Source organism: Antedon bifida, chromosome 4, assembly GCF_963402885.1.
Source record: "Antedon bifida chromosome 4, ecAntBifi1.1, whole genome shotgun sequence".
Lineage (NCBI taxonomy): Eukaryota > Metazoa > Echinodermata > Crinoidea > Comatulida > Antedonidae > Antedon > Antedon bifida.
Genome location: NC_136229.1, coordinates 4,664,895 through 4,691,057, shown reverse-complemented (window position 1 = coordinate 4,691,057; position 26,163 = coordinate 4,664,895). Strand labels below are relative to the sequence as shown.

Below are 26,163 nucleotides of genomic sequence, written 5' to 3'. Positions count from 1 at the left end.
GTGATGTACTAGTACACCGGGGTAACCCCCTACTCGTTTCGAAAGATTTACTAGGTTTATAGTCCTTATCTGAGAATACTTGTTCTACCACCAGAACCACAGAGCGAGTGAGCCTCGAACCCTTGCCAATGTTATGGCTACGTAATTATGGTTCCACTGTCTTAACTGCTCGGTACTCACTCTCTTAAAAAAAAACAATAATAAACTTACACTATATTTATGTTTATTTAAACTGCTTAATTGCATTTTTACTTCTTTTATACAAAAATTATTTATTCAATTTAACAAACTATATTTCAGTGTTGCAATGATTCAAAGTTTGCTGTCGTAAGTGTAAAATATAAAACTTTCTGCTTGTCATCAGGGTGCATGTTTTTAAACATTACAGACATTTGTTTTTAATATTTTTATTTAAAAACAATTCTTCATAACACCTTCATTTTACTGTCTTGTACAACAAGAAGAAACATCTGCTAATTACCTTTTTGTTTTCATTAAGCGATAATACATAATTTTGATGTTTAAGAAAATTTAGATATAAAAATACATGCCTGCCTCCAATTAAGGACCGGTATTAGAACCAGTTTAATGGTTGGTTGATTGTTGTAGTTCCCAATTAGAATATCCTTAACAAGGAAGAGTCTTGGAGAGAGATTTAAGCCTCCAACATGTTAAAAAGTTAAACTTTATAAATAAATATGATAATAATATTTGTAATATTATATCAATTATATTTGAATAATAATCAATATTTTTACAATAACTGGTCACGTTATTTTCATATTTAAAAGACAATATTAACATGTAGTTGCATGCTGTATATTATTTTAGTGCTTTGAAAAGCCAATTTAATATTTTTTTCTCCAAATGACTAAGTATATATAATTGAAAGCACATGCTTTACTTACAATATGGCATAATATTATTATTCAGATATTGTTTTGATTTTTTAATTAATAATAACTGCATTTTGAATAACATCTATTAGTTTCATAGCAAGAATTGTCAAATACAATTTTATTTATTATAATTTATATTTTATTTTTGGCCTTTAGTCTTATGGATTCTTGTTGAATTTAGTCAATCTTAATCTATAATACTGTACATTATTTTATAACTAACCTTTGTATTTAACATTCACTTCATAATAATATAAATTACCTTTTTTTTTAATTTCGAAAGAACAACTTTGCATGTGATATAAACAATAATTATCAGTAACACAATTGTATCAATAAAACTCATAAAGATCTGTCTACACTATCAAACTAGTTTGACAAAAAAGTGTGATGTGCCCAAATATGGTAGTGATATGCCCAAATATGGTAGAGATATGACATCGTGTCCATATATGGGCACATCACATTTTATGTCACATAAAGTTTGATAGTGTAGACAGAGCTTTACATCGTTTGTGCCATCCAAAAATAGAAATAAACCTCAGTGTCAAAACATTCTCCATATTTCATTGGGCAAATAATCTCACATGGCCATGATTGGTTCATCCTTTTTTGCTTTTATCAATCACATCCACAGAATGTTTAATTGTTTGTTCGATCAACACATGCAGTAGACCTATTGTTGCTAATATACTGTATTAAATATAAAATCTCAGTTTTAATTTTTGATTACTAAATCTCAGTACCAATATTACTTTTTTAAGGCTCGCTTAAAGATGTTCTTCTTCATCTTTCAGGGCATCTGCCTTTAAACTCTGACCTTATATCATTATTGCATTGCATTGCATTTTTTTTTCTTTTTAAATTAATGTCTTGAAACTTGAAAACTTGAAACTAGTTTGTTATTAGATATTTATTACAACACAGTATGACCCAGGTATGCAATTTAGCAACAATTTCAATAACAATGGACTTTCAAAGACTTGTTTCCAACTTTAGCTTAGTTTTAGTTTATCCTCATCATATACTTATTATATAAGGTACATTTTGTTTTAGTGAGAGGTGCGGATGGATACCAAATCCACTAGAAGTACCGGATTCAATTGTTGAGGAGTATCGTTGGGTAATGGGCCTGTCAGTTACGGAAATGGAAATCATGCATGGAGCATACAGGAAAGATAACCTAAACTGTAAGTTTTGGAATGCGGAGCCAGTGGTCGTAATCGCTGTTCACACTTAGACTAAAGCTCTGTCTACACTATCAAACTTTATGTGACAAAAAAAATGTGATGTGCCCATATATGGTAGTGATATGCTTAAATATGGTAGGGATATGTATCCTTAAATATGGTAGTGATGTGACATCATCATGTCCATATATGAACACATTACATTTTGTTGTCACATAAAGTTTGATAGTGTAGACAGAGCTTTAGGGAAACACTTCAAGGCTTCCTTTATTATAATTGTGGTTCTCTGTTTTCAGTTCATTATTGATATAGCTTTCCTTTTAGAAAGATATAATGACAATAATTATATTTCCCTCAGAGTATATTAAATTTATATAATACACCTTTAAGCAGGCAGTATCTGATATTCATAGTTTAATTTGATTACATTTGTTATTAAATTATTATTTTCCTATGATTAGCTTTGTTTATGTTGCGGGACGTTTCATTTCTCAACAACATTCCTGCAAAACTTAAAGATGATCTGGTTGATGTAAATCCAATTGCTCCAGAGAAACTAAGAGTCTTGAAACAGATGCTGAAAGACAGATTCCATGTAAGTGAATGTTCTCTTATTCTAAATAACTGACAGGTTAAAGGTTATAGTTGAAACCCTGAGATCTACTGTACCTCTCAACTACATAACCAGGCTCAATGGCCACAGTACTATTAAATTCAAAATGTCTCATTCGATTCTCTGTACTGTATCTCCACATATTGTATTACCTATTCTATTACAAATTTTGTAATACAGTCAGTGTCACATTGTATCACATGTTCTGCCTGTATTATGTTTAAGGGTTAAGTTTATTTTCTATGATACATACAGAATTTGCCTGGGATCAATGATAGATACAGTACAGAGAATTAACTATATATCTTCTTTTTTAGGAAAATCAGGTAAACTTTTACAAGTGCCAGTACGATGGTGTAGACAGTGATGGTAAAGTGGAGTTGAAAGGCCTTGATGACTTTTCAAAAACTGTAAGTAACCTGTAATACTCTGTTTTGAAATACAGTTAAACCCCTCATTTGGGATACAACTATTAGGGACATTTTCCTATGAAACAAACAAGGAGAAATACAGAAAAGTACACGTATTAAGAGGACACATTCAGGACCAAACAAAATTTTCCTTTAATAGGGATGTCCTCTGAATAGAGGTGGGCTGTAGTGTTAAAACATATGTTGCTATTCATTCATTTCTTGGGAAATTGTCCCCTTAATAGGTGTGTCCCAAAGGAGGGGTTCTACTGTATATGTTTAACACCATTACCCTTATTCAGGGGACACTCCTATTAAAAGTGGAAACTTGTAGTGGCTCAACTCTACCCTGCATCACAACAACATGATGAAATATGTGAATACCACTACTAATGCATTCTCCTTTCTGCTTTCTCATTCAATAGGTGTTCCAGTTTTTTAAAACTCGTATTGAGGAACAGTATCCTCTTGAAGAAAAAACGACAGATCCTTATCGGCAAATCATGGAAAGTCATGAGGTTAGTATGTCAGTGATTCCCACTGAAACTTATGTTTATTGAGCATGGTGTTCCTTCTTTTAATGAGTACATGCACAAATCTATTTATAGTTTTATGCAACGTATGTTGAATAGTAGTAATACTCTTGTTGCATGCGTTATAAAATATATGCTCTGTAACTCAAAAATGTATTGTGGATAGAGGAATAATCTGTATATTTAAGCATAGAGTTTACGAATTTGTTTTTTTTGTGCAAGTTTTTTGATATGGATAAAATATTTCCGAAATAAAAGAAATTTAATTGAGTTATTAATCTCAAGGTCCTGTTGCCATATTTACTAATCACACTTACGTGAGATATTTCCAATGTATGTAAAAAAATACATTTTTCTTAATATTTAGTCGTTCATGCGGAACAGAAGTGCATCAGTCCTTGGAAGGAATGAGATTTTGGAACAGGTAGGTTATATATGTTATAAAACTGTTATTTAATATTCATTCTAACAACAATTTTTACGATGATAATTAATCACATTTAAAACAAAATTAATATTTAATTCTCTGTAAATTTCCTAAACAGTAAGGACCAATGAACTAATTTTTTATTTAAATAAACATTTGTCTTAATATTGCACCGATAAAGCTAGTGTTGCCCGAAAGCTCTGCTAATTTTTCTTGTTGTTTTACTTTATTGTTTTGATTCAGGTTTTTGCTTATTTTATTTTGTATCTCCATTGAGATCCAGCCACTGATACTCACAGCATTGTCATTTTTTCAGTGCTTATTTTATTTTGTATCTCCATTGAGATCCAGCCACTGACACTCACAGCATTGTCATTTTTTCAGTGCTTATTTTATTTTGTATCTCCATTGAGATCCAGCCACTGATACCCACAGCATTTTCATTGTTCAGTATCTTGCCTATTAAGAATTAATATAATGGATAAACCTTTATAATTACATTGTTCATATTTTTTCTTTGTTATACTTGCAGATCAAGGAGCATATTGTTAGTGTTGGTGTTGATAAGGCATTGTTGTTACTTGGAGGACCAGGCACAGGAAAGTCATCCATTATGGCAAGAGTAGCTGACGTCTCTGTGGAAAAGGCAATATCAAGAGACATCCCAGGGTAATTATTTAAACTCCCATCAAGTAGAGAGATATGTTAGAGTTGTTCTATGTATGCATCATAACATCTAATAAAAGTTCTTGTAACACCTAGGTAGAGCGAAATGTTTAATATATAGGGTTGCTCTATGGTGTATTACATCATAACCTCTATTAAGGGTACACCCCTATTGTTTGGTCACCTCGAAACTCCAAGAAGAGATATGTTGTACATTCATAGGGTTGCTCTATCGTGTACTACATCATAACCTCTAGAAGGGGTTCTAGAGTAAAGCAATATTATTACAATGCTAACAACCATCATTTAAACAAAGGATTTCGGCCTAGTTCTACAGAAACTTTGAATAGTGTTTTTCTGACAGAGTAATAGTTGACTTTCGTTTCAAAACTTAATATACAGGTCACCTGATCAAGGCTGGCATGTCTTCTACCATTTTGTTGGCGCCATTCCAGGATCACCTGATTTGGAAGCTTGCCTGAAACGACTTCTCAAAGAATTGAACATCATCAACGTAAGACTTTTTGTTATTTTATTGATGCATGTCAATAAAAGAGTATTATTTTATAATTTATTACAAAGATAACTGAATTTTTAGTGAAGTGTCCAAACATGGTAGTGATATGACCTCATGTCCTAAAGGGCTCATCATATCAGTCACATAAAGTTTGATAGTGTAGACAAAACTTAATGCTTTTAATTTCAAACAGGAGAGCAAGATGCCGAAAGATTTGGAAACAACATGCCAAGTTGCTTGCAGTGCTTTGTCAAATCCAAACACAAAACCGGTGATCATCATCATTGATGCCCTAAACCAGGTAAACATAAATTATTAATTCCTCACATTTACAAAATATTTATCCAACATATTACAGAGAAAGTGCAGGTTAGATTAAGACACCACTTTGTGCCGATTACTAGCTGCATTATGGGAGTATGTTTCTATACGTGTTTGATTAAAAAAATGACCGGGGTAATAATGTGCTATGTAAAGTCCCTTTGAGCATGATTATTCATGAAAAGAGTGCTGTAGAAATGCGGAAAAATTATTATTATTACAGTATTTGTAAGAACATTACCTTTAATGAAAATGTCATCCATGTAAAATAAGTTTATAAATAAATAAATTATGGTACACGGAAATTTGATAGGACAAAGCTTCTATTTATAACAAACAAAATTGCATGAACTAAAGGAATAATGATAAAATCATTTTTCTATAGTTTGATGAGTCAAAGGAGTCAACTGTTTTGAATTGGTTACCCGTCAAGTTAGCGCCTCAAGTTCGCTGTGTTTTCTCGATGATCGATGATACTCCTCAACACAAAACCCTCAAGGGTCGTTCTAATAAACCAGTTGAGCTGTTTGTAACACCACTCGATATGGAATCAAGAAAGGTATGAGTTTATTTACAATATAATAATAAAGTAATCTAAGGTAGAACACCTATTAAGGGGACATCATTTGAAGACAAAATATCCCTTTAATAGGGTTGTTCCTTGAATAGAGGTTGGCTGTAGTGTTTAAACATATATTGCGATTTGTTCATTTCTTGCAAAGGAGGTGCTCTAAATCTGTATTTATAGAATAGTATAAATAATGTGAATCAGGAACTGCTCCTAGAAAATGTTGTATATACAGTACAAAATTCTGTATTCTCATCTAGAAAAAAGCAATTATTAGTGTACAGTAAACTCTCCCAATACCGGACTTTCTAAAAACCGGAAACTCTCCCAAAACCAGACTTTTCTTGAGGTCCAAAAAGGTCCCAAATTCATTTTTACCATTAGAAATACATTCTGAATAACATTGTTCTTTTAGGCTATTGTTGTTGAGAGTCTTGGAAAATACAACAAGAAACTTGACGAAGAACAGATGACGAGTCTCTTGAGCAAAGAGTCATCCCAGAATCCTTTGTGGTTGTCAATTGCTTGCGAGGAGCTTCGTGTGTATGGATTGTTTGAGAAACTCACTAAAAAAATAAAGAGTTTTCCTGATGGGTTGCTAAGGTACCAACTTTGAATATTTGATTTCAACTTCTGATATCAACATACTTTCCAAAAAAGAACAATTAATTCAGCAATGAGACAACGTCAGGCTAGGCATATAGCTAGCGCACGATGTTCGTACGTTACCGCTCTTTATCAGCTAGGCCTACAAAACAAAGCCTAATTAAGCTAGGCCTAGAAATCAATGCCTTTATTATGAGGTTTTTTTTATTTTGATGTTACAGTCTGCTTGAGAGTGTACTTAGTAGATTTGAAGATGAAAGTGGCGGGCAGCTTGTGGTTGCCACACTCTGTCTTCTGGAATGTTCCAAGACTGGTCTTCTAGAGAGGGAACTGTTGATGATCCTTGGAAACCCAAAGAACATAACTCCTTCTAAAGACGTTAACAATTTAAAAAATGGTAAGTTGCTTTGTGGTTATTGTTAATACAGTATTTACCTTGAATCTGCAAGACTTAGAGAATTGTGCTCATTTGTCCCTCAAACATTACAGCATCCTCTTCCGACTTATACGGGCAGAACTTTAAATGTATTAGCCTAGTTTCTATGCTGTTCTTATGCATTCATTTTTAAATTTATTGAACTGTAAAGCAATGTGATGTGCCCGTATATGGACATGGTGATGTCATATCACTACCATATTTGGACATACCACTACCATATTTTAGCAAATCACACTTTTTTTGTCAAACTAGTTTGATAGTGTGGACAGAGCTTTAGGTAATTAAACTGCTTTTTGTTTGTTTAAAGATCAGACAGTCAAGAATCCATTAGCTGCATCTAATTGGGCGAGAGTTTACCGGGTTCTCAAGCCTTTCTTGCGTCCATTTGGTGACAGCGGAGAAGGACGACTAGATTTTTATCATCGATCTCTAAGTAAAGCTGTTCGTGCAAAGTAAGTCTTTTATTTATATAGGAGATCTTCAATTAATTCTTTTCCATATTATGCCTGATGGATGATTTTAGATATGTTATAAATAGTGATAATCCATAACATAACTCATCATGAGGGCCCCCTTGATTGTCAGAATACACTGTTTAGGGTTAACCTCTACAAATAAGGTTAATAAACAAATTTAAAAAAATGATTATGTTACATTGTTGTCTGTAACTTACTGATAATAATCCAGCACTTCAGTTTTCTTAGTGAAAATTGATTAATGTAGCAAACTAGTTTGCTAGTAAGACAGAGCTTTACTGTATAATTTTCAAAGCAACTATATAATGCGTTTTTTAAAACAGATATTTCAAACAAGATTCATGGAAAAACATATGGTGGCACACAGTGTTGGCCAAGTACTTTGAGACTATTGAGAACATGGACAGACAGAGTGAGGAGTATCCATACCATCTCACCAAATGTGACGATAAAGAAAAGTTAAGAGAGTACCTGAAACAATGGAGAGTATTCCATCACTTTTACCATCCAGAGTTCAGTGGAGAGCTACTAGCCTTCTGGAGGACTGTAAGTGTACACATGTGCAATCCAATCATTTCCACTGGCACTCCACTGGGGGTGGAATAGTTCCGCATTTATGATAAACTGTTTGTGTCTAACCTCGCCCATATATGGACATGATGATGTCATATCACTACCATATTTGGGTACATCACACTTTTTTGTCGAATAAAGTTTGTGTAGATAGAGCTTTAATTTATTGGAATCTTTTTCTTAGGTTGGTGATAAGAGCGAGTTGTTTGATTGCTATACAGAGAGTTTGGAGAACATGAATAACAACCCAAATGTAGACAAGGAAGAAATTTCCCTGCACTATGAAAAGGTTGCCAGAGTTGTGTAAGTATACAAAACTGTACTGTAGAAATTTCCTTACACTATGAAAAGGTTACCAGACTCGTGTAAGTCTTACAAAATACTATAGTAAACTTAAATAACATTTAATGTCAACCTCAACCTAATGACAACCTCAAAAGATTTTTGTTGCTACTGTGTTTGTTGCAGATAGAGAGGAACTTCTATTAAGGGGACACCTTCAGGACTCAACAGGGTGTCCCCTGAATAGAGGTTGGCTGTAGTGTTAAAACATACGTCCCTGTTCATTCGTGTCTTGAGAAATGTTCCCCTAAATTGGAGTGTCCCTTACACAGGGGTTCCCAATGGGGGGGTTTTACTGGATGTCAAGAGTTGATTTCATTCCATGCAGTCAACTGTAATGTGACCTTCAACCTCTGTCTAACCATGCTTGATTCTGATTTTTTGTTATGTTTCAAATCAATACAGCATGCAGTCAGGAGATGTAGATAGATGTTTTAACCTACTCCAGAGTGCATTAGCTTTGGAAGATGAATTAGGGGCTAAACCAATGAGAATGATGCAACTCTACAACGTTGCTGCTACCATGCATAATGAGGTAAGTGGGCGGAGCTTAATTTGCATATGTGATAATGCCACCTTTAAAAGCTAAGTTGAGAAATCCATATTACGTTTATCTTTAAAACTACTCTACTGGATCTTATCAATGTTTAACAACAAAATATTCTGATTGGAATTTATTTTGTTTTTGCGTTCTATATGAAGTAAAATAAATATGTTTATAATTGAAATATTAAGTGAACATCGATGTACTTCTGCATTGTATTATTAGTATTTCAATACCATAATGATTGATCATTTGCCTTTTACAGAGATTGACACTTCACGACTTCATCACAAAGGCTATGATGCCTGACCTAAAAGAGTGCATTAGTTTCAGGAGAAAAGCAATTAGAATAAGTGAACAGCTTACAGAACGATCAGAAAAATACAAGGTTAGCATTTTATTAACAATACTATTATAAATACTAATTCAATTAATCGATTAATCGTGAAGGCCCAAAACAAATGGAAGAATCATAACTTTTCAGCGATAATACCAGGTTTTTCCCAATCTGTATTAACGGATTCTGGCAAAAACAGAAAGACAATTAATGCAGCAACTAGACAACGTCAGGCTAGGACTATAGATAGCATACGATGTTCATACATTACTGCTGGCCTAAGGCTAGCTAGTCTATACTGTCCATGAGAGGAAATTCGATGCGAACTACTTAGGTAGTGCATTGTTTCTCTCTTTTTATCATAATTTACCATAAAACATAATTTAAGACAAGGAATGACCTGGTTTAATGTTTTTAAAATAATATGCATTATTTTTACCAAACGTAAAAAATTGTACGGATTGGGTCTTTAAGAGGGTGTTTCAGATATAAGCCCAGGACCCTGGTTAATCAATAAACAAGAAGTATTTAGTAATGCTTTTTTTTAAGGAATAGCAGAAAAAGAGTTTAAAAACTGTTATCTCTATTTTAGTATGAACGTGCATTTTCATTGATGAAGTTGGCTTTCAATCTGAAAACGTGGTTTGTCTTGAAAGGAGACAACAACTTATCAGCCCAAGAGGGCTTTGACCTTGGTGTGGAGAGCCTGAAAGAAGCTAAGGAGCTTTATGAGGAGGTAAGTGAATAAAGGCTTCCCAAGAAGAAATGTACTGTAGTAACCAAATTCAAGCTTGAAAATGATATAAGCAATAGGCCTATTGTATAACAATTCTCTCATGTGCACTTTTTTTGACAGACATTCAGTTGAATAGAAAGCACTTTAAAATAAACTTTGTTTTGACCCTAACTTAATTTTAATTTATTCAAGCTTGGAGACAAAGGTCATGTTGCTGAGTGTATGATGAACGAAGGACTTCTTTTGGGAGAGGTGGACCAAGAGGGAGCATTGGAGGTATTTTAAGCTCTGTCTACACTATCAAACTTTATGTGATGTACCCATATATGGACATGATGGGAATATCACTACCATATTTGTCACATAAAGTTTAATAGTGTAAACAGAGCTTTAGTCATTGGTTTTTGTTTTTTATAGAAAGAGATAGAAGAGATCATGGCTTTTCTGCACAACATTTTTTCCATTGCTAATGCAACCAATATAAATTATTAATAATATAAACAATAAATCTTTAAAAAAAGGTATACTCCTACTGATTTAGCAACTTTTTCATCTGCCACTGAAGTTTGTGGTAGATCAAAATGATGATGTGATATTAAGGCCATCAGAAAACCACTGTTATTACTTTCCATTAATTGATAATTTCTCTTTTAGATATACAGGAAAGCTGAAGTGATCTGTATTCAGACATACGGTGAAGTCAGCGTTCTGTCCAGTCGAATGTTCACAAATATCGCAATCCTTCTTGAGGAAATGAACAACTACGATGAAGCATACACATATTTTAAGAATGGTCTGTCCAGCAAGATTCAAGTGTTTGGAGATGACCATCCACAGACTGGACGTCTCAAGAGAGTCCTGCAAGAGCCAGCCTACCAGAGACTCGCAAGACAGGAACAGCAACAGAATCAGCAGCGTTGATGCAGTGGCTACAAAAAGAGCTACAGTACAGGAAGCTGCAGTAGTGGCAACAGTTTAAGCCTGTCGACGCTATCGTTAACAATAATCGGCGATCTTCTACGTAAACATTGAAATGTTAACGATTTACAGGAAAAGGTACTCGCTATCGTTATCATTTCAACTTGATCGTTTTCAAACAATCGTCGTTGAACTGTTAACGATCAATGACGATAGCGTCGAATAACGTCGACTGGAAAACATGCTTTAGTGTCCCCTTCAACCAGTTTTGTTGTTAGTGTAAAGCCTTGTATAGACTATCAAACTAAAAGAAATATGATGTGCCCAAATATGGTAGTGGTATGACATCATTGTGTCCATATACATGTATGGGAACATCACATTTTTGTTATCACTTTAAGTTTGATAGTGTGGACAGACCTTTAAGCATGTACAATGTAAACTGTTGACATCATCTTTAAACGTATTTCACAAATGTTCACAAGAAATGAAGAGTAGCACAGAGAGAAATCAGTTACCTCTGTAATAATCAATTTTTTGTTACGTTTCAAAATACAAATATGTCGCAGGTAACTGGTAAAAATTACTGGTAGATTTTATCCACCTGTACATATGTTTAAAAATAGTACATACATTATGTTGAGAAGATTCAAATTTAATCAATAATAATATAATAATAATAATTTAAATTTAATACACAAAAATAAGTAATATTAATAGTTCATTCTTATCTAGCGCATATAAGCAAGCTCTCAATGCGCTGCACATTATTACCCCATTTTTTGGATCATAATAATGCAGCTAGTAATCAGCGCAAAGTTGTGTCTTAACCGGTACCCATTTTGTACACCTGGGTGGAGGGAGGCAAATGTAAGTAAAGTGCCTTGCCTAAGGATACAAGCAATGCGGTGAGAGTTGAATTCGAACCACAATCTAATGTCTAATGTCCAACTCCCTTATATTCTAATAATTTTAAATATACTGGTTTGATTATAATTTCCCACTCAGGTGTCAAGATAGGATAGAAACAGCTAAAGTACCTTGTGTGGCAATGAGTAGAAGCCATTCATAATAATGTTTAACCAACTCTTTAGTATAGACTGCAGGCATTACTTTTAAAGGGATTGACAATAAATAGCAAAAAGTATTCCGTCCTTAAATGCAGAAAACGTACTAGTATCTGAAATGAACGATTGTTTTTATAAAGTGCAGTAATTACATAATCATGTATAATATGGAAATTTATATTACGATTATAAATATTTTCCGCTGAAGATGAATATTATAATTTATAAAGAATATTTGTATACGTTTGAATATGTAATGAATATTTATTATATAGTATATTGTTTAATTTGTGCATGTATTTTTTTTATATAGTACTTTACTGCATTTACATATACATGCCCAGATGTATTTTGCCAGCTTGTTTAAGCCTGGACAATAGCAGTTGGTCACTGTACATACTACTATATATAAATCCTATCCTGTATTCTATTTAAGGTCTGTTTCGCACTATATGGCATTCTTATGTAGATTCTGGAATAACTATTTTCCCACAGGTTAGATGTTTGTCTTATGTAGTCTCTGGCAGTAAAGAGAAAGTGAGTGTTTTTTTTATAAAGGATTTGAATTTTTTTTTTCTTGAAATCACTAACAGACGAAATATTTGAGGCAAGGATAGACAGAAGGAGTAAAGTCTGTGAGGTGTTTTTTTTTCATACCAATAGTCTTTCTATTCTGTTGTATATATTTTTTGTTTTACGGGTATATATTGTAAAAGAAACTAAAAGGTTTACTTTTATGTGTACAGTTCTTGTATATCTTATTTGAAAACGTTTTGCAAATTAAGTAAAGCTTACCGAAAAGGCATGTCTCCATAAAGTTGTGAATTTAAAAGACTATCACTTAATAAATATCTTTAGTAAAATATTCAATAGTCAGTTATTTTTATTGTATCAACTTGCAAATACATTTTTAAGGAAATAGAACGGGCAATATGATTTAATACAAAAATTAGCTGTTGTAGACACATGCATAAACATAGGCTTATAAGCCAAACATTGGTACTTGGTACTGTGACAAGTTTGGTACTTGGTACTGTGCCAAGTTTGGTTTAACTTAAACATTTTGTAGGTGAAGGTGTTGATAATGTTTTTAAATATAGTAATTTAAGAAAATCATGAAAACAATAATTATGCAAATGTTCATGAAACACCTGTACACATTTGTGTGCAGAACTTGTGCAAATGAAAGTGGTACCAGCCAATCACAAGAAGATGAATCAAACGTCTTTGTATAAGCAGGCATTAAGCATTGCCTACGGATATTAACAAAAAAACAGCTGTGTTACAATAATATGTACCATAACCACTCAAAATAAGGGCTTCCTGGCTTGATAGCATTTTCCTACAAAAAGCTACTCTCTACAACCATGTAACCATTAATTCTTCTTAATAACAGTGCATGTTATTGTCTCAACCACACTAACATTTATCAGTTAAAGAATCCATCATACACCAGTTAATTTCCATACGTGCCCTGCAGTGGCGTAAATGGCTATGAACGCTCACTGGCTAAACCTAGGGGCCCCTGGCCAGTGCCCAGAGAAAAAAAAAGCCATTAAAATAAAATGTTGAAAAAGGCTAAAACTGCCAGAGGCCTCAGTGTTGGAGGGCCACTTAGGGTTCCTAAACCAGGGGCCTCAGGTTTCTACGTTACGCCCTGTTGAAGTAAACACCCATTGAATATACCTCTCCTAAACTTGGCAGTATTTGAGTTGTAAAATTAAAGACTGATCAAAGGTTCAGAAAACATCGACCGTAATCAGAATATAAAAAAAACAAATTAATAAATATCATGGATGGAAGTTTAGCACGAGACAAGTACAACTTGAAGCAAATACCTACACATTTATCTGCAGTATTGTTGTATACAAAGTATTATTTCACCCATGTATCTACATTAAAAGTTCAAATTTGGTTACTGTCTATAACACAGGTGATCAACATTGAAACATACTATCTTTTTAATGATTTATTTGCAATTTGAATAACTGGAAGTAATTCCACTTAAGGATAGCGATTGGGAAATGATTCTAGTATAGCTGATATCTTTTATACAACTTCTAAAGCTCTATCTACACTATCAAATCAATCGAAGCAATGTGATGTGCCCATATACAGACATGGTGATGTCATATCATTTCCATATTTGGGCTTATCACCACCATATTTGGGCACATCACACTTTTTTTGTCAAACTAGTTTGATAGTTTAGACAGAGCTTTATATTACTCTCAATTCAAATGCCTACTCACGTAAACTGATACAGTTTGAAAATGAGTACACTTACAAAGGGAGAGGGACTTCCTCACAAAATAAGTACTTCTTTATCCACAACTTTATACTACGACCGTCATTTCACAAGCTCTGATAATTTACTCGGACTTTGTACAGAGTCTTCGAACATCAAATTCAGTTGTACACCAATAGCTATGTGTACACATTTGAGTTTGAATATAATAGGGGAGGGGTTAATATACTGGGTCAAAGGTGAAAGTCGTGGATCTAAAAGTACCTAATAAAAATATGAATAGATTCCTAGAACAATAGGATATATCTGTTATTAACATTTATAATACAGTTTATTGATCAGGTGTATATAACTAGACAAAGTACAATAAACAATAGTGAGAAAGTTAACCCTCCTTGTCCCCCTTTCACATCCCATACAATACAGCATCCTATACAATTTCTATAAAATCACAAACATTAAAATCATCAATGCATCACTTTTCTCGCATGATGATGTTATTTTTTTTCTTTGACATTTGCATATGTAGTACATCCATCTACTGACATAAATATCTCACAAGAAGTTAGCAGACATGTTTGTTTACTGTTTCTATGACGATGGCCTGGATTTCACATGACCAGGCAAACGAAGGAACAAACCGTTCTTGTGCTATCTTTCGTTCCATTCCATGTCGTATATCACGAACCAGTGATATTTCTGAATGTACCAGAGCTGCTAGGAGGCGGCATCATGGTGTGACTATTATTGTGCGAATTAGTAGGCGCGGCCTTGCGAGTTGGCGGCATCAGGTACGGATCACGTGCCAATTGTAGCACATCTAAACGATTGTCTTTGTTGTATTCTAAACAACGGCGAACAAAGTCCTGTAAAAAAAAACATTTCACTTGTATATATATACACAGTATCCTGGATATAAATCTATAGAAGTAAGAAAGACGAAATTTGTGTAACTTTCCTTTTGTTTGTGAACCGAATTCTTGGTATAATTTCTCCTTCATTCTAGTACAGTAGTAGGCCATTATTGGGTATGGTTAGTTGATCAGTGTTTTGGGTTAGAGAAAGGGGTTACAGGGCTGTAAAGGGTGGGTACTGGCTTAAAAATAAGCAGAATTTTTTCTTAAATACATTGGTTGACCTAATAATCACCCTTGCCCAACTAATCACAAATCATAGATACCTTTGCTTCTTGGCTCACAGGTGGTTTATTTGGGAATTGCACTACAGTTGCTTTTAAGATGGTATTCTGTTCCAAGATGGACGCTTGAGACAGATTATGTCCAAATGGCTGCAAAAAAAAAGTAACTTTATGAATTTCCTTGTTCAGAGGTTAATTGAAAGCAATCTAAAACAAATATTTAAAATATTCTTAATTGTTTTTAATACTCTGTTCAGCCAGACATACCTTTTTACCATAAAGACATTGATAAAATATAACTCCAATGGACCATACATCTACTTTGGACGATATTTTTGGTGGACCTCTTCCGACTACGAAACACTCGGGAGGCAAATACCTGCAGTGAAATACAAGAACACATAATACCGAATGCTTTCGTTGTTTTGTTTATGTGAGCACAAATACACATAATCGTGAGGCATAATAAAACATTAATATAAAGCCCCTTTGGGACACTCCTATTTAGTAGACCCATATTCAGGGGACATCTCTAAAAAAAAATATATATATATATACATATGCTTAACACTATCAAAACACGTGACGATTTATATCTATATATAAATACTATGATAAAATGATATCAAGAAGACTTGCTGAGATCGTGCAGACATTTTATTATTTATTTTAATTCATTTGTACCTTAATCCATCAGACTTTTAAAAGACGTATAATTTGTGACTTTATCTTTTTTATCTGTATACTAATATGATGTTTTTATATTTTAATGAAATGTGTTTTATATAAGTGTTCCTAAATATTTTTATACTTTTAACCTAATGTTTTATATATTTTTATATTCTATGAAATACACTCAATATATTTCCCTTTTCTGAGGACGAAATTGAATTGAAAAAAAATATTTTAAAAATTGATAAGAAATCCCATGTTTTGTTTGGTCTCAAAGGTATTCCCCTTATTAGAGGTTCTAATGTATACATGATTTCCTTACCAATATGTTCCAGCACCCTGTGATGTCAGGTCCATTCCACCTTCATTATGATCGTAATTTTCTTCATCCATGATTTTTGAGAGACCAAAATCAGTTATTTTTATTTCTCCACTAGTTGTTCCAGAACTTAATAAAATGTTACCTGTCAAGGTAATGTGGAAATAATATTTTAGTTAATATATATCTATATGCTAATGAAAATAATATTTCAATTGATATGAATTTTCAATTCCACTTTCTAAATAAAATTAAATAATTACAATAATCCATGGAAACTACATACCAGGTTTAAGATCGTAATGTATAATTGGCGGTTTGCGTTCATTCAAATATTGTAGCGCCCTCACAGTTTGCATCATAATTGAACGTGCTTCTTTTTCCGGAATAAGTTTTGTTTGTTTCAAGTAGAAATCTAAATCTTTACCATCACAGTATTCTAATACAGTACAGAATCTAGAAATAACAAGATTAAAATTTGAATTTAAAGCTCTTGTCTACACTATCAAACTTTATTTGACAAAAAAATGTGCCCATATGATGATGTCATATCACTACCATATTTGGGCATATCACTACCGTATTTGCAACTACACCTTTACAAATCTTTATACTGTATCAATCATATGGAATATAAAGAAACAAGAAAAGAAATACTTACGAGTTGCTATCTATTTCAAAAACATCAAATAGTTTAACAATTCTATTATGGTCTAAGCTTTTGTGAATTTCGTATTCTCGCAAGGCGTGCCTGTTAAAGCAAAAAGTGAATCAATTGAAACAGAGTTATTAGAAAATATAATTATAAAAAAAAATAAAATAGTATTTTCTAATTTCAACCATTTAAATTAAATTTAAAAAAGTGAGGTGTGTGGGGCTGTGTGTTGGACGTTGGATTACTGATCGTGAGATCATGATTCGAATCCAACTCTCACCGCATTGCTTGTATCCTTAAGCAAGACACTTTACTTACATTTGCCTCTCTCCACCCAGGTGTATAGAATGGGTACTAGTTAGATCAAGACAAACCATTGCGCTGATTACTAGCTGCATTATTATGGGAGTATGTTTCCATACGTGTTGATAAAAAATGACCGGGGAAATAATGTGCAGTGCATTGAGAGCTTGCTTATATGCGTTATATAAGAATGAACTATTATTATTATTATAATTATTAAATTTCAGCCAAGAGAGGAGATAGGCTTATGCCTGTGTATCGTATCATGATGAGTACAACTACTGATTCCCTATATGACTTGCTGCACTATATCTTATCTACTACGCCCCTACGATCCTCTAGGTCATGGGACAACTACAACTAGAGAAAATAAATTTCTTACTTAATATAGTTAGCCTTCTTATCCTCCTTCCAATCTTTATTCAATTGGTGTATTTTACATGCTACATAACGTTGTTCATCTAGATCAAAACCCTTGTGGACTTCACTGAATCCTCCCTTTCCAAGCAACTTCAGTAGTAGGTATCGTTTATTTAGCACAGGGTTGTCTTTGAAGCGGGATAAGTCCTCATTATGTATTCGTTTGAGTTCACGTATATGCAAATTACGACTGCGCTCTAGTTTTTCTAATTCTACTTGTAAATCGGCTTCCTCCTGCAAAAACGAAAAAATTGTCAATTGTTAATTTAAAAAGCATTGTTAAAAAAAAAAAAGAACTATTCTATGCGTTAGTCTACACTTGCCACTTTTTGGAGGATTTTGCTAAAGTTTGAAAAGTTTGTTAGTGTAGACTAGGCTTAAAAGGGTTACACTTCATTTTTAATTGTGTTTTATTTTTTATTGTGATAGACTTGTTTGTAATATTACTGTCAATTTTTTCAGCAATAAAGCAAAAAGTAACCAATTTTCAATAACCTATAGACAGGTGACAATCACAACGAAAATAATAAACAAGATATTTTACATGAAATGAATCTCAGATTTATATGAGAAGGAAGGCCAACTTACTTTCTTTAGAACTTGTAGTCTTAGTTTCAGTATCTCGTCTTGTTCATAGTAAGCTTGAGCCGAAAGCTGCGGTACTGAGTTGGATTTGGAGTTAGTCTGCGCCCCTTGTAGGTGGGGCTTCCTTTTGGTTAAAAGTTTTTTCTGCCGGTCAATTTCATCCCTCTCTTGAGCTAGTCTTTCTTGCTGTCTGGACATTCAAAATAAAAGAAATTTAGTTGAAGCTTCACATGGATTGGATGTAATATTAATTTATATAAATAATAGTGGATGTGTAGCTTGGTGGTTAATATTCTTGTCTTCCAATCCCAAGGTCCAGGGTTCAATCCTGACCTAATGCCAGGGTTGTAACTCATGACTCCTTCAACTCCACTCCCCAAGCCTCAAATGAGACTAAATCTCTGTCTACACTATCAAACTAGTTTGACAAAAGAATGTGATGTGTCCAAATATGGTAGTGATATGCCCAAATATGGTAGTGATATGACATCATCATGGCACATTTTTTTGTCACATAAACTTTGATAGTGTAGACAGAGCTTTAGTTTATAAGCAGGATAAATTATAAAATAGTTTATCCATCCTGTAATTGGCGAGTTTGTGCTCGCTGTTAGATGTGTCTGAATAGTTAAAAAAAATTAATGCCAACAAATTACCCTGATCAATGGGACAAATTCTTACGCACGGGTTATTACAATGAGTCGTTAACATACCTGACAATATCTGTAAAAGCATATCCATCTTTCCAACTCTCAACAAACTGCGCGCCCTGTCGTTGTGTATTGAACTGTCCTAATCGCAAACGATTTTCCATGCTAGCCTTACGTACATGCTTTTTCTCTTGCTGTGATTTCTCTAATAGCAGACTCTTGTTCATTGCTAGACATTTGGTTAAATGATCATTCTGTTTTTGTAGCTGCTTTTGCGTTTCATTAAGTTCCTGAAATTATAAACATAGAAAAAAAAATTGAAGAAAAAGTTTGATAGTGTATAGCGTATCATGTTGCTGATGCCACAATACCATGTGACATCCCTTGTTAACAGCCCAAGTGTCTCAATGGTGGATCTCTATATTAGGAGGAATTGTACTTTATTTTAAACCAAACGTTACTTCCAAGCTATATTTGTCAAACAGGGCCAATAATGATGACCTTTATATTCGATTTAGTCTTCAGGTCAGTTAAAGGTCACATTACCTTCTGTAGTCTTTCCATCATGACATCTTTTTCTTCTATACAACTTGTAGCCTTCTTCTCAAGTTTTTCTACTCCATCCATACCAAGACTAGTCTGTTAAATTTAGGAAGAGGAACGATAGTTTATTTTTGAACTGCGGTAGAGAACAATAAGTTGTATTAATCACACCAATCAAATTTGCCATTTGATTGGTTGGTTTCATAGTGGATACTGTGCAGTATTTCTTCCATTTTAATGATTTACTATTACATGATGATGTACTATTACACACTCAAATTTTAAACATTAACAGTAATAATACACGTATATATCACTTACTGCACAATGCTTCTGAGAGCTTTTTTTGGATTAAACACATATGGAACCATACTCCCATAATGCAGCTAGTAATCAGCACGATTATTGGAATCAAACTCATCATTAGTCCAACGTCCAACACACTGCGCCACAGGCCCTCACTCACAGTAGTTTTGTGAATGATACATGATGGAAACCAGCAGTGAATAACTCATGAAAATATTCTTCTCATTTAACTCATAAACATTCATTATTTGTATACTAATAATTTGTATATTGATTTAATAAAAAACATAGCATGGCCAACATACTCTAACCAAATAACAAATTTATCATTGTACAAACTAGTTAAGACTACTTACTTGGATCTCTTTGGTTGATGTTTCCACAGTGAATGATTGCAAGTGTTTCTGTTGCTGGTATTGCTGCATGTGAATTAAGTTGTTTCCATCGTTATGGTTACTGTTTGAACCAGTCGGGGATCCAAACTGAAATTATTCCCAAAATAGTTGTTTTTTTCAAAATATTTGAATAGTTAAATGTTATTCATGAGTGCTGCTTTGTGAAGACAAATATTTTTATAGTAGTATTGTTTTGTTTATATATTTAGGAAAATTGCCAAGGATAACCATAAGCGAATTCATTCACTATTCTTCTTAAAGGTGGCGATCCTGTTCACAATAAAACATTATCCACAAGATGCTATACATAAATAAAGTCTTATAACAATCTTTGGGAGTGGAGTTGTAATTTGTCATTAGAAAAAATCCTAAAATCACAGGACTTAAAAACAGGACCCTTGGATTGGTAGCCAAGCTTCATAACCACCAAGCCACAACTCCACTCAATCAAATAGGATTTGAACCAAAATGAGTGGTCTAGTAGGCGAGCACAATCAGGACTACTGCAATGGGAATTTATCAATTGTTCATAATAGGGAGCTTTCGATTGAAAACCTAGTACCTTTACATTGATGTGTTGTTGGTTGACGTCTGGATCAGGAAATCACCAAAAGTGTGTTAAGAAATATAGAGTGTAAAGCTCTCTCCACACTATCAAACTTTATTTTTATTTATTTTTATTTATTCTATGCCATATACAATACAAAGAAGACAAAACAAATATGAAAGGCAAGGAAAGACCAAACAGGTGCTAAACACCTATGCTAGTTGGTCAACCCAGAACAGACAGCAATATGTGATGTGCCCATATATGGACACGATGATGTCATATCACTACCATCTTTGGGCATATCACTACCATATTTGGGCATATCACTACCATATTTGGGCACATCACACTTTATTGTTATATAAACTTTGATAGTGTAGACAGCTCTTTAGGTACAATGACCATGACCTAACTTGTTACCTAGATCATTACAATCGTCAATTCATATCTAGTTAGCATCAGCATAACCTACCTGTGGCATTGTTGTTCCATGAGAGGAGGGGGATCGTGGGTTCATCATTGGTCCTATGCTACGTCCAGGACTTCCTGTCGCAGACGTCTGTAAAAAGAATAAGAAATTAATTGTGCCTTAACCACAATGAAAGAACAAAAAAAGTGTGATGTGCCCAAATATGGTAGTGATATACTTAAATATGGTAGTGATATGATATCATCATGTCCATATATGGGCATATCACATTCTTTTGTCACATAAAGTTTGATAGTGCAGACAGAGCTTTAGGCTGTAATCATATGCTATTCATTAATTGTTTCTTACCCTGAAATATTCATTAATTTTCTTAACACCTGAAAGAATAAAATTAAAAGGTTATTTTGTATCATGATTAAGTTGTTAAACATACATGTTTTGCTTGTGTAAACGTATGCCAGGCACTCAATCTATATACAAAACAGGTTAGTACACACAATGTGTACAGAATTTTACCATGACCTTCAGAAAAGTGGGATGGCGTTAGAAATAGGATTTAAACACAGGAAAAAAGAAAAATAAATTATGGTTTTATTTATATCCTCCTTTTCCAGATCACCGAAGTTAAAGGGGGGTTCCGGGTTTAAAATGAATAGTAAAAAATGTAAAATATATTTGTTTGTCTCTTGAACGGTAAAAGTTTCAATTTATATAAGCGCCCAGTGAAGCAGAACGAAGGCTGTGAAATGAGGCCAGATTACAAGTGCAGCTACGGCGGTATGACACTGTGTTACAGAATAGGAAATTCGTGAAATGGTCAATCTTCCGACGACTCGTTATCATTAACCATATCAATTACTTTTGTAAAATTATACTTATCTGATGTAATTTTAGTCGGTCTTCCCATTTATGAAGTCAATTTTCTATGAAAATTTATCAAAACAGTGAAAACTTAGATATGTTTGCACTTTACGTTTGCCGATTTTCGCACTGACTTAGGGAAAGCCTTCAAGATCAATGAAGCGTAACGTATACATTCCTGCTGAGCGAGGAGAGCGAGACGACGATACACGTGCTCTCTCTGCCCATGCCTGGCATCGTCACGTGATAAGCATATACAGATACAATACCAAACTGGTCGGGTCGAGTATACCCCGTCTATAATCACAACATGAACGATGTACAGTATTTGATTGAAGGTCGACTCGACCTACCGGAATGGTATAGATAATATAGCTCGAATGAGAGAGATATATTTGTAAACATAAGTATTGCTAATTTTAACAAGTGAAAAGGCCTGGTAGTATCAATTCGCATAGGGTCTACTACACTAGCTAGCTCAATTTTTAAATGGGCCGGATCGGCCAGGTCTCCTTCCTACTACCTGGTCTACTTGCTTGATGCAGTATCCCCTTTTTTGGAGAGTAAACTAGGCCTATTTTAGGCCTACTTAGACGATCGGAACACCATACGTGCGGACGGCGATCGGACCTTGTTTTGCCTCAATATTTACAGCCGATTTTGTAGAACGCTTTAGGTTTAGATTGTTTAGGAGTTTGGTTGATAGGATGGGTTTGGATCCACTGAGTTTTGTTATTTATGGGCCAATCGTTTAGTAGTAGGCTAGCTAGGCCCATGATGGGCCCCAATGTTTTAAAACGTAGGGTAGCCATCGTGGCATGGAATCCCTAGTCAGAATGGCTCTCACCAATGACAAAAAATGATTTAGGCTAGGCCTAGCCTAGTACTTGAAGCCGATAATACGATCTGTACTATTCGAGGTATAAAAATAGTATACAATCTACATATAATCTGTACTAAATTTTGTATTTCATTAAATGTCAAATAAATATATGCTGCTACTGTTAATATTACACTTTAGGCCTAGCTTAGAAAATCTACAAAAAATGTATTTTACAATGATCGGGTGGTCGTCGTTTGACAGGGGAGAGGGATGTAAACACAACGTACATAACGTCGCGAGTTTGGAATCCACCGATGACGTGATTTTGTGAATATCTCATGAATATTAATGAGCTTCCCTAAGCTGCTGAAAAACAGACTTTCCATGAATTTACCCTAAAATGTATATGAAATTTATTTTTTTTAATTTCTCGTTATTACTTCTTCATTCTGAAATGTCTATATTGTTATAATATTTTTTATTTAATAAATAAACGATATTTAAAAGCAATTTTAAACCCAGAATCCCCCTTTAAGCAAGGTTGGGCCTGGTTAGAGCTTGGATGAGAGACCATCTGGGAATATCGGGTGCAGTATATGGAGCTGGGTTCCCATTAGGCATTTAAAATCAGCACTGCTGACTCTTATGGCAGCCAATGCATCTAGTATCTGCCTGCTTAGTTTTATCCATTATTCAGATGAATGTAATACTAATTTTCATTCACAAAAGAAGTTGGCCTTAATAATATAATATTTGTTGAATTTTGGAATTGTGTTTTTTGATGTATTGTTTTTGTGGTACAAGGACCATAGGAATAAAATACAATTAAAAAAAAAACATAGACAAACTGACCAAGTGAAAAGGGCAAAGTTCATGACTACCCAGGACGACTCCCACAAACTAAAATACTTACCCTGGCTTTCTTGATGATTGTCCTGCATCTTACGTTTTCTTTTGGAGCGATGATCTTTTTTGTCTGGTGTTGATAATGGAATAACCTAAAAGATGAATTTCTATTAATTAGAAGCTTTAAACAGACATAGGGTGTGTTCAGATCCATGGAGTTATGCTTTCGTATCGCAAGCAATCATGTCATATTATAATTAGCGTCATAACAGCAAAGTGTTCAGATTTGCTTAACTAATGCTTTCGCTATTCTAGATTTGCGATTTGGGTGAACATCTGGTATGCAGGGGTAAATTTGATTGGTTAGAAGTCAAAATCGTTGATGCATGACTATTGTATCGTAATCTTGTACTTTGAGCTGTCGTAACTAACAAAAGATCAGCGTCGTAAGAGGTGGCTTCCTCTAATCTTTTCCTGGTTCAGGCCTATGGAGTTGTACGCCGCGTACGATACGAAAGCATAACTCCGTAGGTCTGAACCGGCCCATAATTAGACTAGGCGTTACATATTTATGCTTATAAGGAGTTGCATCTGGTGAGCGGCTAGTCAAATAAAGTTATGATATTCACTGATAAAATTGATGATTAAAATCAATGTTGCAGATTACCAAACTGATTCAGAATACAAAGAACAATCAATATTTGTGATGAAAACTGAAACAAGGAAAATGAAATCTTATGGATGTGTACCTCAATATCACGATCTTCATATGAACTTCTACTGCTGTTGTTGCCAATGCTTTGATTGGAGTCGTCTTGGATGATGATAGGCATGCTCTGCCTGCTTGTGTTCATTCCACCAGACATCCTTGCTTCCAACAGCTCTATCTTCTGCTGGTCTAATTTACTGAAATCTGCCATTCTGAAAAAAGAAAAAAAAAATTATTTTATTATTTATTTCATACGCATCCAACAGCGAGTAACTCACCAATTACAGGATGAATAAACTATTTTATAATTTAACATGGTCATTTGAGGCTTAGGGAGTGGACTTGAAAGAGTCATGAGTTACAACCCTGGCACTAGGTCAGGATTCAACCCAAGACCTTGGGATTGGAAGGAAAGCATGTTAACCACCAATGTACAGCTCCACTATAATGATTTTTAGAGATGGTAATTATCTTTCCTGTAATATAAACTACAGTATGTGTAAAAGGGACATGATAACAAGAAGGTTAAAGGTCAGTTTAATCTTTGAGAACTGAAATCTTACTACGATAACCCATAAAGAATAAAACTCCATAGAAAGCCCTTTGGCGGTCAAAGATACTGTAGGGCATATATTGGATGACTTTTTCATTCATTGGAATTCATATCACTTTACTGACGAAATATTATTTCTACACAATAAACACCTTTATGCTTTATCCTTATAATACAGTTTTTATCCAACAAAATATATAAGTGAAATGACCAAAAATGACAACAAAGCAAGTTATTTAAAAATAAACACACAACATAAAACATTTTTATAAGCCTTTTTTTTTCATTTACTTTTTATTTATCTTGTTACTTATTATAATTAATCTAGGCCTAGCTAGGCAGGCCTTATATGTTAACTGCTATCAAGGCATACTTCCAGCTTCAGCCAAGCCTGACCGATGGTCTGTTCTAGGTTTCCATTGATTGTTGGCTAGCTGGGTGGGTTTGGCAAACAACAAAATGCTGTTGCTCCATCATGGTTTGGCTAATTTAAAGATTCTGCTGAACCATAAAGTATGGATGTGGATGTCAACGTATACTTACCAAAATAATCTAAACAAACATCACATTATATTTATTCTAAATAGAGTAATAATACCACTTTTACGATTTTATAAAATTACTTTCATTTTCAGTACGATGAACTACATTTTTAGGAGGGCACCACCAGACGCGCGCTCGCCATGACACTTTAACGAACCACCTTTGACTAGGCAAGCCCGGTCACATTCAGTAATGCAGGGCCTACACAAGCAAAAAAGTTAAGATACATTTCGTAAACATGTGTAAACAATACCAACAATTACCTCATAAAATATCACTTAAAAGTATCATGTTTAGTTAAATCACTATCACTTTTAACAATACCTTGGATTTTAAGCACAATCTGTTCTGTAGTAACCCCATAAAAAGGCTCAGAATTTAAGTTATCAAATGTCTGGATCATCATTAAGTGGTAGCGACCATGTTGATGTA

General features: G+C 34.0%; 2 protein-coding genes across 5 annotated transcripts in view; one reads left to right on the top strand and one right to left on the bottom strand.

Annotated features, from left to right (window-relative positions):
- Window positions 1-13,047, top strand: part of LOC144839927 (telomerase protein component 1-like) — a 15,682-nt gene extending 2,635 nt beyond the window's left edge. Inside the window, exons 5-24 of one of the 2 annotated variants that reach the window (XM_078695509.1) lie at window positions 301-327; window positions 1,956-2,089; window positions 2,551-2,684; window positions 3,020-3,112; window positions 3,538-3,630; window positions 4,013-4,069; window positions 4,605-4,741; window positions 5,141-5,252; window positions 5,449-5,556; window positions 5,962-6,135; window positions 6,560-6,747; window positions 6,972-7,147; window positions 7,497-7,641; window positions 7,989-8,211; window positions 8,423-8,541; window positions 8,986-9,115; window positions 9,390-9,512; window positions 10,054-10,197; window positions 10,390-10,473; window positions 10,852-13,047. In XM_078695509.1, coding sequence (XP_078551635.1) covers window positions 301-327; window positions 1,956-2,089; window positions 2,551-2,684; window positions 3,020-3,112; window positions 3,538-3,630; window positions 4,013-4,069; window positions 4,605-4,741; window positions 5,141-5,252; window positions 5,449-5,556; window positions 5,962-6,135; window positions 6,560-6,747; window positions 6,972-7,147; window positions 7,497-7,641; window positions 7,989-8,211; window positions 8,423-8,541; window positions 8,986-9,115; window positions 9,390-9,512; window positions 10,054-10,197; window positions 10,390-10,473; window positions 10,852-11,118 — 2,668 coding nt within the window. In that variant the 3' untranslated portion in view covers window positions 11,119-13,047. The remainder of the gene's footprint in view (window positions 1-300; window positions 328-1,955; window positions 2,090-2,550; window positions 2,685-3,019; window positions 3,113-3,537; window positions 3,631-4,012; window positions 4,070-4,604; window positions 4,742-5,140; window positions 5,253-5,448; window positions 5,557-5,961; window positions 6,136-6,559; window positions 6,748-6,971; window positions 7,148-7,496; window positions 7,642-7,988; window positions 8,212-8,422; window positions 8,542-8,985; window positions 9,116-9,389; window positions 9,513-10,053; window positions 10,198-10,389; window positions 10,474-10,851) is intronic. The other variant, XM_078695510.1, reaches the window with a different exon arrangement.
- On the bottom strand, window positions 13,048-26,163 carry LOC144839934 (serine/threonine-protein kinase tousled-like 2). Of its 3 annotated transcripts, none has more exons than XM_078695521.1 (16): window positions 26,056-26,163; window positions 24,676-24,847; window positions 23,994-24,078; window positions 21,745-21,773; window positions 21,439-21,525; window positions 20,378-20,503; window positions 19,719-19,811; window positions 19,236-19,462; window positions 18,526-18,712; window positions 17,900-18,171; window positions 17,221-17,310; window positions 16,846-17,015; window positions 16,563-16,704; window positions 15,836-15,947; window positions 15,611-15,718; window positions 13,048-15,296 (listed from the first exon to the last, which is right to left on the bottom strand). In XM_078695521.1, exons 2-16 carry the CDS (start codon window positions 24,844-24,846, stop codon window positions 15,111-15,113), a joined length of 2,085 nt encoding a protein of 694 aa, XP_078551647.1. In that variant the 5' UTR covers window position 24,847; window positions 26,056-26,163; the 3' UTR covers window positions 13,048-15,110. The 3 variants fall into 3 exon arrangements, with proteins under 3 accessions (XP_078551647.1, XP_078551646.1, XP_078551648.1); XM_078695520.1 differs by having other exon boundaries at window positions 25,995-26,112; XM_078695522.1 differs by lacking the exon at window positions 26,056-26,163 and adding an exon at window positions 25,732-25,880.

Excerpts from the sequence above, each read along its gene's own strand:
- LOC144839934 (XM_078695520.1), bottom strand. Across the intron at positions 24,079-24,675 it reads ATGAAGATCGTGATATTGAG|GTTATTCCATTATCAACACC; the intron begins GTACACATCCAT and ends TTCATCTTTTAG. Across the intron at positions 18,172-18,525 it reads GACTACAAGTTCTAAAGAAA|GAGGAAGCCGATTTACAAGT; the intron begins GTAAGTTGGCCT and ends TCGTTTTTGCAG.